The sequence below is a fragment of the Echiichthys vipera genome (genome assembly GCF_963691815.1).
Source record: "Echiichthys vipera genome assembly, chromosome: 16".
Taxonomy (NCBI): Eukaryota; Metazoa; Chordata; class Actinopteri; order Perciformes; family Trachinidae; genus Echiichthys; species Echiichthys vipera.
In genome coordinates this window covers 27811564-27822969 of record NC_139841.1, presented here as the reverse complement: position 1 = coordinate 27822969, position 11406 = coordinate 27811564, and the positions used below count along the sequence as shown (strand labels likewise).

At 50.2% G+C, this 11406-nt stretch overlaps 1 protein-coding gene across 1 annotated transcript; it reads right to left on the bottom strand.

Annotated features, from left to right (window-relative positions):
• Window positions 1-1753: 1753 nt before the first annotated feature.
• Window positions 1754-11042, bottom strand: sec14l7 (SEC14-like lipid binding 7; the record flags this gene model as incomplete). The annotated part of the gene is made up of 12 exons (XM_083929531.1): window positions 1754-1872; window positions 2120-2289; window positions 3040-3179; window positions 3256-3362; window positions 3937-4020; window positions 4126-4186; window positions 4296-4391; window positions 5315-5503; window positions 5949-6011; window positions 6111-6154; window positions 10597-10672; window positions 10989-11042. The coding sequence occupies 12 exons, from the start codon at window positions 11040-11042 to the stop codon at window positions 1754-1756; spliced, it is 1203 nt and encodes a 400-aa protein (XP_083785657.1).
• Between the last annotated feature and the right edge of the window lie 364 nt (window positions 11043-11406).

The following is an 11406-nucleotide window of genomic DNA, read 5'->3' as shown; positions in this document are numbered from 1 at the left end:
AACATGTGCTAAAGTGTCCTCTAGGAGCCTAAACGTGTGCTAAAGTGCCCTCTAGGAGCCAAAACGTGTGCTAAAGTTCCCTCTAGGAGCATAAACGTGTGTTAAAGTGTCCTCTAGGAGCCTAAACGTGTGCTAAAGTGACCTCTAGGAGCCAAAACGTGTTCTAAAGTGCCCTCTAGGAGCCAAAACGTGTGCTAAAGTGTCCTCTAGAAGCCAAACTAAAGTGCCCTCTAGGAGCATAAACATGTGTTAAAGTGTCCTCTAGGAGCCAAAACATGTACTAAAGTGTCCTCTAGGAGCCAAACATGTGCTAAAGTGCCTCTAGGAGCCTAAACATGTGCTACAGTGCCCTCTAGGAGCCAAAACATGTGCTAAAGTGCCTCTAGGAACCTAAACATGTGCTAAAGTGCCTCTAGGAGCCAAAACGTGTGCTAAAGTGTCCTCTAGGAGCCAAATGTGTGCTAAAGTGCCCTCTAGGAGCCAAAACATGTGCTAAAGTGCCCTCTAGGAGCCAAAACGTGTGCTAAAGTGTCCTTTAGGAGCCAGAACGTGTGCTAAAGTGTCCTCTAGGAGCCAAAACGTGTGTAAATGTGTCCTCTAGGAACCAAAACTTGTGCTAAAGTGCCCTCTAGGAGCATAAACGTGTGCTAAAGTGTCCTCTAGGAGCATAAACATGTGCTAAAGTGTCCTCTAGGAGCCAAACATGTGCTAAAGTGCCTCTAGGAGCCAAAACGTGTGTTAAAGTGTCCTCTAGGAGCATAAACATAACAAACCCTCTCGGTGCCTCCTGGTGGTCAAACACTGAAAGTGATTCTGCTTTAAAATGATGGAAATATAAAGTTCTCTTCTTATAAATGAAAGTTAATTAATCCATCCTCTATATTATAAAGCACCATTTCCTGTCCGTTTCACAGTTTCTGTTTTTATTCAAAGTAAAATACAAAATTAAAAGTTTTCCAAAGATTCTTCATAAATTAAAAAATATATTTTTGTTTACATGCTTTTGTCAATAAAAACTTATAATTATAATAAAAATAATATAATCATAATCATCCTTCATTTTAACACATTTCACAGATATTAACACCTTCAAAATAAAAGTCTGCTACTTTCATGTTATCATTAGGCGTTAAAAATGCACCTGCTGCAAATGTTGAAGGGGACGTCTCCCCCTCGTCTCTCCTGTGTCCCCCTCGTCTCTCCTGTGTCCCCCTCGTCTCTCCTGTCTCCCCCTCGTCTCCCCTGCGTCTCTCTCATCTCTCCTGTCTCCCCCTCGTCTCCCCTGTGTCCCCCTCGTCTCCCTTGTGTCCCCCTCGTCTCTCCTGTCTCCCCCTCGTCTCCCCTGTGTCCCCCTCGTCTCCCCTGTGTCCCCCTCGTCTCCCTTGTGTCCCCCTCGTCTCTCCTGTGTCCCCCTCGTCTCTTCTGTCTCCCCCTTGTCTCTCCTGTCTTCCCCTCATCTCCCCTGTCTTCCCCTTGTCTCTCCTGTCTCCCCCTCATCTCCACTGTCTCTCCCTCGTCTCCTCTGTCTCTCCCTCGTCTCCTCTGTCTCTCCCTCGTCTCCTCTGTCTCTCCCTCGTCTCCCCTGTCTCCCCCTTGTCTCTCCTGTCCCCCCCTCACAGGTTCATCTCTGATGAAGAACTAACACAAACACAGAGCGGGGGAAATGGTTCGAGTGTTAACATGGTGTCCTCGGCTGGTTGGTTTTGCCGTCGGTGACACGCGGTGACACGCGGTGACACGCGGTGAGCACCCTTCAGTCTCCTCGGGTGCTTAAACTCTGCACGGGTTCGTCCGCAGGAGGTAGAACCTCCACTTTGTAGCTCACCCTCTTGGACTGCAGGATGCTGTAGCTGTTGTCGAAACACAGCACGTCTGCAAAACAACACAGTGACAGTTAGTTTGTTAAGGTGGAGACGAGGGGGGACACAGAGGAGACAAGGGGGGGACGAGGGGGGACACAGAGGAGACAAGGGGGAGACAGGGGAGATGAGGGTGGATACAGAGGAGACGAGAACATGAAAGTAGCAGAGACTTTTATTTTGAAGGCGTTAATATCTGTGTGTGTGTGTGCGTGCGTGTGTGTGTGTGTGTGTGTGTGCGCATGCGTGCGTGCACTCACAGACTCCAGCTTCGGGGCAGGTGAGGCAGCTGTCCTCAGGGACCAGGTGAGCGTTGTAGCGCTCGCTGGGCAGAACCTGCAGCATCTGGGACACTTTCTGAGCGGCGCCCTCTTTGGTGCGTCGGTAAACTCCGAACCCGATGTCCGCTCCGTCGCTGCAAAACTGCCACCTGAGAGGAAACATGGATCTAATTATCAAACTTTATGTATTTAAATGACTTTTCTTCAAGAGAATATGTATGATCCTAACTCATCTCATCTCATCTTCAGCCTCTTATCCGGGGTCGGGTCTCGGGGGCAGCAGCTTTAGCAGGGGACCCCAAACTTCCCTTTCCCGGGCCACATTAACCAGCTCTAACTGGGGGATCCTGAGGCGTTCCCAGGCCAGTGTGGAGATCTAATCTCTCCACCTGGTCCTGGGTCTTCCCCGAGGCCTCCTCCCAGCTGGACGTGCCTGGAACACCTCCCTAGGGAGGCGCCCAGGGTTCATCCTTACCAGATGATCCTGAACCACCTCAACTGGCTCCTTTCAACGCAAAGGAGCAGCGGCTCTACTCCGAGTTCCTCACGGATGCTGAACTTCTCCCCCTCTCTCTAAGGGAGACTCCAGCCCCCCTCCTGAGGAAACACATTTCAGACGCTTGGACCTGGACCTGGTTCTTTGGGTCCTGACCCAGCTTTCAGGACCACAGGTGAGAGTAGGAACAAAGATGGACCGGTAGATCGAGAGCTTTTCCTTCCTCAGCTCTCTTTTCGTCACACAGGATCCTAACTGTTGGGCTCAAATCTCCTGTGTCCGCTGCGCGTGACTTTCACTGGATATGTTCATAAAAAGCATTGAACCTCCGTCGCTGAGCTGATCAAACGTTGTAAAGTTTGTTTTTTTGCAGGTGAACGAAGGTTAAAGTGTTGTTTCGTACCTCAGCAGGCTGCCGGCGGCTGTGACGTCATATTCCAGCTGGAGGACGGAGCCGCGGCTGACGGTCACGCTGCCGTCGTACTGAACCTTCACCGAGTCCTGGACGTAGTACGACCTGGGAACCGTCCCGCCGTAATTTATCTGCGAAAACACAACACATCAGCGTTTCAATCCCCATAAACCCCACCAGACAGAGGAGTCTCTGCTCTGCTCTCACCATGGTTCTGCAGCGAGGGTCTCCGTCAGGGTCCGTCAGGGTTCCTCCGTACACCACAGGAAGCTGCTCAGGGTCGATGTGTTCACGCAACACTTCCTGCCAGTTACCTGTAAACACGGGAGTGTGAGGGAGGAATCAGGTAAACAGTCACAACAACTGTTGGATGGACCTCCATGAAATGGGTTTAAAGTAACATGGTTCAGGCGTCACTGGGTGACTGAACGGGTCAACGGGACACAGGGCTCATAAAGTGTCGCTGACAAAACACAGAATGATCACAAAGACACAACAAATGATCACAAAGACACACAAAATGATTAAAAATAGATGCAAAATGACTCAAAATAGATGCAAACCACCACAAAAAGATGCAAAATGACTCAAAATAGATGCAAAACCACCACAAAAAGAGGCAAAATGACTAAAAATAGATGCAAAACCACCACAAAAAGATGCAAAATGACTAAAAATAGATGCAAAACCACCACAAAATGATGCAAAATGACTAAAAATAGATGCAAAACCACCACAAAAAGATGCAAAATGACTAAAAATAGATGCAAAACCACCACAAAAAGATGCAAAATGACTAAAAATAGATGCAAAACCACCACAAAAAGATGCAAAATTTCTAAAAATAGATGCAAAACCAGCACAAAAAGATGCAAAAAGTGGCCTTACTTCCCAAAACGATGATCTTGCGTCTCGTCTCCTCGCACAGGAAGTGTTTGATGAGGTTGTACGCCACGGGGAACATTTTAGGAGCTGCAGAACAAAAACATAAATTAAAAACATAAATTAAATAAATAAAAAAAGAGCTGCAGGATGTGAGGAAGTGAGGAAGAGGAAGAGGAAGAGCAGATGAAGCACCTTTGATGAGAAACACCCGTTTGAGCCCCTCTGGATAGTTCTCTTCAAACATGGTGAGGACCTACGCCACATGAATAATAATAATAATAATTAATAATTATTAATATTTATTTAATGTTTCATGGTTAAAAACACACGTGACTGAACTGAACGTGGTGCAGAGGACAAACCTCTCCGTACGTCTCCACCGCAGGTTTCCAGATGTGCTTCAGTCCCAGACCTTCACAGTCGTAGATCAGAGAGATGGCTTCAATGTTCTGACCCAACTGAGAGAGAGAGGGAGACGGGTGAGGACGGGTGAGGGGGGGGGGGGAGAGGAGAGACGGGTGAGGAGGGGAGGAGAGGAGAGATGGCTTCAATGTTCTGACCCAACTGAGAGAGAGAGGGGGAGACGGGTGAGGACGGGTGAGGGGTGGGGAGGGGAGGAGAGACGGGTGAGGACGGGTGAGGGGGGAGAGGAGAGGAGGAGAGACGGGTGAGGAGGGGAGGAGAGGAAGAGGAGAGGAGAGAAGGGGGAGACGGGTGAGGAGGGGAGGAGGAGAGACAAGAGGAGCGACGGGTGAGGATGGGTGAGGAGAGGAGAGGAGAGGAGAGACAAGAGAGGAGGAGAGGAGAGGAGAGATGGCTTCAATGTTCTGACCCAACTGAGAGAGAGGGGGAGACGGGTGAGGACGGGTGAGGGGGGGGAGAGGAGAAAGGGGTGAGGAGGGGAGGAGAGGAAGAGGAGAGAAGAGAAGGGTGAGGACGGGTGAGGAGGGGGGGTGAGGAGAGGAGAGATGGCTCCAATATTCTGACCCAACTGAGAGACAGGGGGAGACGGGTGAGGACGGGAGGAGAGGAGGAGGAGAGGGGAGATGGGTGAGGATGGGTGAGGAGGAGAGGAGAGACGGGTGAGGACATGTGAGGACGGGTGAGGATGACAGGAGGAGAGGAGAGATGGGTGAAGACGGGTGAGAAGGGGAGGAGAGACAAGAGAGGAAAGACGGGTGAGGAGGAGAGGAGGAGAGGAGAGACAAGAGAGGATGGGTTAGGAGGGGAGGAGTAGAGACGAGAGGAGAGATGGGTGAGGACGGGTGAGGCGGAGAGGAGAGAGAGAGGAAAGAGGAGTGAAGAAGAGGGGGAAGGAGGTGCAGAGAGAAAAAGGGGGAGTAGAGGAGGAGGAGTAGAGGAGGAAGAGGTGGAGCGTCACCTTCTCCGTCTGCCGGCGACACTCGCGGTGCAGCATCTCCGTGTGGCGGATCTTGGTCTTCAGGAAGTCCTGTTTGGTTGCCGACAGCAACAGGCCTTTGGGGTCCAGGGGCCCGATGACATCATACCACACGGGGCTGCCCTCTCTGTCGTAGCCACACATGCCCCCGGACACGTACCGCTCGATCACCTGCAGAGGGGACCGGGGCGCCGCCGCCACCGCCACCGTTAACGCCACCGTCACTGTCACTGTCACCGTCAGGACCCAGAACCATGATGGGCCTGTGCGTTCACTGACGCTCGGGCACGTCACACTCAAATACCGTAGGGAAAGATGTGTGTGTGTGTGTGTGTGTGTCTGTCTGTGTCTGTGTCTGTGTCTGTGCGTGTGTGTGTGTGTGTGTGTGTGTGTGTGTGTGTGTGTGTGTGTGTGTGTGTGTGTGTCTGTCTGTGTCTGTGTCTGTGTCTGTGTCTGTGTGTCTGTGTCTGTGTGTGTATGTGTATGTGTATGTGTATGTGTATGTGTCTGTGTGTGTGTGTGTGTGTGTGTGTGTGTGTGTGTGTGTGTGTGTGTGTGTGTGTGTGTGTGTGTGTGTTTTAAATAAAAATGGTGGCATCAGGTTGATTGTTTTTACCTCCGGAGGGTTCCACTCTGACAAGATGGAGTCTACGTTCATCTTCCTCCTGAAGACCAGGTGCTGCACACACACAGACACAGACACAGACACACACACACACACACACAGGTTAAACAGAGGTTAAAGGTCGATCAGCTGGTGTTAGAGGGAGAAACTCACCTTTCTGATCATGGCTTCAGATTTCTGAACATTGAAGCTTCGAGCTGCAGAAACAAACAACAGAAGAGTTTAATGTTTATGCTCATTTATTATTTATATCATTTAAATAAATATAAATATATATAAATATATAAATATCATAATAAACTGTTCCTGAGGAGTGAGTGTGTGTGGACTGAAGCATGTGTTGTTGCTCTGGGTGGACTGAAGCATGTGTTGTTGCTCTGTGTGGACTGAAGCATGTGTTGTTGCTCTGTGTGGACTGAAGCATGTGTTGTTGCTCTGCGTGGACTGAAGCATGTGTTGTTGCTCTGTGTGGACTGAAGCATGTGTTGTTGCTCTGGGTGGACTGAAGCATGTGTTGTTGCTCTGGGTGGACTGAAGCATGTGTTGTTGCTCTGTGTGGACTGAAGCATGTGTTGTTGCTCTGTGTGGACTGAAGCATGTGTTGTTGCTCTGTGTGGACTGAAGCATGTGTTGTTGCTCTGTGTGGACTGAAGCATGTGTTGTTGCTCTGCGTGGACTGAAGCATGTGTTGTTGCTCTGTGTGGACTGAAGCATGTGTTGTTGCTCTGGGTGGACTGAAGCATGTGTTGTTGCTCCGGGTGGACTGAAGCATGTGTTGTTGCTCTGGGTGGACTGAAGCATGTGTTGTTGCTCTGCGTGGACTGAAGCATGTGTTGTTGCTCTGGGTGCACTGAAGCATGTGTTGTTGCTCTGGGTGGACTGAAGCATGTGTTGTTGCTCTGGGTGGACTGAAGCATGTGTTGTTGCTCTGCGTGGACGGAAGCATGTGTTGTTGCTCTGCGTGGACTGAAGCATGTGTTGTTGCTCAGGGTGGACTGAAGCATGTGTTGTTGCTCTGGGTGGACTGAAGCATGTGTTGTTGCTCTGTGTGGACTGAAGCATGTGTTGTTGCTCTGGGTGGACTGAAGCATGTGTTGTTGCTCTGGGTGGACTGAAGCATGTGTTGTTGCTCTGCGTGGACTGAAGCATGTGTTGTTGCTCTGGGTGGACTGAAGCATGTGTTGTTGCTCTGGGTGGACTGAAGCATGTGTTGTTGCTCTGTGTGGACTGAAGCATGTGTTGTTGCTCTGGGTGGACTGAAGCATGTGTTGTTGCTCTGGGTGGACTGAAGCATGTGTTGTTGCTCTGTGTGGACTGAAGCATGTGTTGTTGCTCTGTGTGGACTGAAGCATGTGTTGTTGCTCTGTGTGGACTGAAGCATGTGTTGTTGCTCTGCGTGGACTGAAGCATGTGTTGTTGCTCTGTGTGGACTGAAGCATGTGTTGTTGCTCTGGGTGGACTGAAGCATGTGTTGTTGCTCCGGGTGGACTGAAGCATGTGTTGTTGCTCTGGGTGGACTGAAGCATGTGTTGTTGCTCTGCGTGGACTGAAGCATGTGTTGTTGCTCTGGGTGCACTGAAGCATGTGTTGTTGCTCTGGGTGGACTGAAGCATGTGTTGTTGCTCTGGGTGGACTGAAGCATGTGTTGTTGCTCTGCGTGGACTGAAGCATGTGTTGTTGCTCTGGGTGGACTGAAGCATGTGTTGTTGCTCTGGGTGGACTGAAGCATGTGTTGTTGCTCTGTGTGGACTGAAGCATGTGTTGTTGCTCTGGGTGGACTGAAGCATGTGTTGTTGCTCTGGGTGGACTGAAGCATGTGTTGTTGCTCTGCGTGGACTGAAGCATGTGTTGTTGCTCTGGGTGGACTGAAGCATGTGTTGTTGCTCTGTGTGGACTGAAGCATGTGTTGTTGCTCTGGGTGGACTGAAGCATGTGCTGTTGCTCTGTGTGGACTGAAGCATGTGTTGTTGCTCTGGGTGGACTGGAGCATGTGTTGTTGCTCTGTGTGGACTGAAGCATGTGTTGTTGCTCTGGGTGGACTGAAGCATGTGTTGTTGCTCTCCGTGGACTGAAGCATGTGTTGTTGCTCTGCGTGGACTGAAGCATGTGTTGTTGCTCTGGGTGGACTGAAGCATGTGTTGTTGCTCTGCGTGGACTGAAGCATGTGTTGTTGCTCTGGGTGGACTGAAGCATGTGTTGTTGCTCTGTGTGGACTGAAGCATGTGTTGTTGCTCTGGGTGGACTGAAGCATGTGTTGTTGCTCTGGGTGGACTGAAGCATGTGTTGTTGCTCTGTGTGGACTGAAGCATGTGTTGTTGCTCTGGGTGGACTGAAGCATGTGTTGTTGCTCTGCGTGGACTGAAGCATGTGTTGTTGCTCTGGGTGGACTGAAGCATGTGTTGTTGCTCTGGGTGGACTGAAGCATGTGTTGTTGCTCTGTGTGGACTGAAGCATGTGTTGTTGCTCTGGGTGGACTGAAGCATGTGTTGTTGCTCTGCGTGGACTGAAGCATGTGTTGTTGCTCTGGGTGGACTGAAGCATGTGTTGTTGCTCTGGGTGGACTGAAGCATGTGTTGTTGCTCTGGGTGGACGGAAGCATGTGTTGTTGCTCTGGGTGGACTGAAGCATGTGTTGTTGCTCTGGGTGGACTGAAGCATGTGTTGTTGCTCTGCGTGGACTGAAGCATGTGTTGTTGCTCTGGGTGGACTGAAGCATGTGTTGTTGCTCTCCGTGGACTGAAGCATGTGTTGTTGCTCTGCGTGGACTGAAGCATGTGTTGTTGCTCTGGGTGGACTGAAGCATGTGTTGTTGCTCTCCGTGGACTGAAGCATGTGTTGTTGCTCTGGGTGGACTGAAGCATGTGTTGTTGCTCTCCGTGGACTGAAGCATGTGTTGTTGCTCTGGGTGGACTGAAGCATGTGTTGGTGCTCTGCGTGGACTGAAGCATGTGTTGTTGCTCTGGGTGGACGGAGGTCGACAGCCGGAGTAAATATTGATCTGCTGTCACAGAGTTCCCCATCGACCGACCCCAGAACACCGCGTCCACGATCCACCGGCTCCACAGCACAAACACTGCTGATGGTTGGACTTTAGTTCTGAGCACATGTGAACCTCTGAACGCCGTCTTTCATCAGCGGCGTCACATCTGAAGCACGCTGCGTTTAAAGGAGGCGAACGTGCAGCCGCTCACATCTCTGCAGCTTCACTGAGCTGGAGTTACGTTAGGAAACAGACCTGAGAGCAGTAAACAATGTGTGTTTGACTGTTTCAGAGGAACACAGGTCACTGATGAACCAAAGAGACGTGAGGTCTGCACAGACGTGAGGTCTGAGGTCTGCACAGACGTGAGGTCTGAGGTCTGCACAGACGTGAGGTCTACACAGACGTGAGGTCTGAGGTCTGCACAGACGTGAGGTCTACACAGACGTGAGGTCTGAGGTCTGCACAGACGTGAGGTCTGAGGTCTGCACAGACGTGAGGTCTGAGGTCTGCACAGACATGAGGTCTGAGGTCTGCACAGACGTGAGGTCTGCACAGACGTGAGGTCTGCACAGACATGAGGTCTGAGGTCTGCACAGACATGAGGTCTGAGGTCCGCACAGACGTGAGGTCTGCACAGACGTGAGGTCTGAGGTCTGCACAGACGTGAGGTCTGAGGTCTGCACAGACGTGAGGTCTGAGGTCTGCACAGACTGAGGTCTGAGGTCTGCACAGACGTGAGGTCTGAGGTCTGCACGGACGTGAGGTCTGAGGTCTGCACAGACTGAGGTCTGAGGTCTGCACAGACGTGAGGTCTGCACAGACTGAGGTCTGAGGTCTGCACAGACATGAGGTCTGCACAGACGTGAGGTCTGAGGTCTGCACAGACATGAGGTCTGAGGTCTGCACAGACGTGAGGTCTGCACAGACTGAGGTCTGAGGTCTGCACAGACGTGAGGTCTGAGGTCTGCACAGACGTGAGGTCTGAGGTCTGCACAGACGTGAGGTCTGAGGTCTGCACAGACGTGAGGTCTGAGGTCTGCACAGACTTGAGGTCTGAGGTCTGAACAGACGTGAGGTCTGAGGTCTGCACAGACTTGAGGTCTGAGGTCTGAACAGACGTGAGGTCTGAGGTCTGCACAGACATGAGTATATTATATGATTGTCCTCCCTGTTGTTTCATCTGTGCAGCTTAAAATCTGATTATAGATCTGATTTAAAAAAAGATTTAATACTTTCAATAAAATAATCAACTTTGAATAATATTTCGTTTTGAAATATGTGGTAGTGAAAAGTTTTAATAATAATAATAATACATCACATTTATACAGAGCTTTTCTGTGAGTTCAGAGACACTTTGACAAGAGATGAAAACAAACAAAACAAAACAACAACAATAACAATAAAACGATTATGGGTCGTCTTGACAACCAAACTTTAACTTGAGCAATCAACAGTTGTGAAGTTGCCACTGTCAACCAATTTTTGCTGTGTGTGTGTGTGTGTGCGTGTGTGTGTGTGTGTGTGTGATCGTGTGTGTGTGTGTGTGCTTGTGTGTGCGCCTGTGTGTGTGTGAGTGTGTGTGTGTGTGTGTGCGTGGGCCTGTGTGTTTTGTGTGTGTGTGTGTGTGTGTGTGCGTGTGTGTGTGTGTGTGTGTCACCTCTGAGCCAGCGCAGGAGGTAGTGGTCGTGCTGAGCCGGCAGGTCGGGGAGCACGTCCTGGATCCTCCCCCTGAACTGGAGCCAGAGAATCAGAAGAAGGAGCCGAATATGAAACGTTTTAGTTTGATTTGTTTTTGAAATAATTGATTCATTAATTATTATTTATCCTTTTAATTAATATGTTTATATATTATTATTTAATCTATTTATCTACCTATTTATTGAGTAACTGTAGCACAGACGCTAAATAAAGAACATGACGCTCAGTTTCTATGGGATCAGTGTGAAACCACAACAAAAGCCTCCACACACACACACACAGACACACAGACACAGACACACACACACACACACACACACACACACACACATACATTGAAAGTGTTTGTACCTCAGTTAAAAGTTGCTCCTGTTTGGGGCTCAGGTCTCCCACTCGTCCGCTCATGGTCGCTGCTGCTGCTGAGTCGCTGCTGCTGAGTCGCTGCTGCTGAGTCGCTGCTGCTGCTGAGTCGCTGCCACACAAACTGAGAATGGAGTGAAACTGCAGGTGCTCCAGTCCACACCACGCCTCCTGCTCACACACACACACACACACACACACACACACACACACACACACACACACACACACACACACACACACACACACACACACACACACATACATTGAAAGTGTTTGTACCTCAGTTAAAAGTTGCTCCTGTTTGGGGCTCAGGTCTCCCACTCGTCCGCTCATGGTCGCTGCTGCTGCTGAGTCGCTGCTGCTGAGTCGCTGCTGCTGAGTCGCTGCTGCTGCTGAGTCGCTGCCA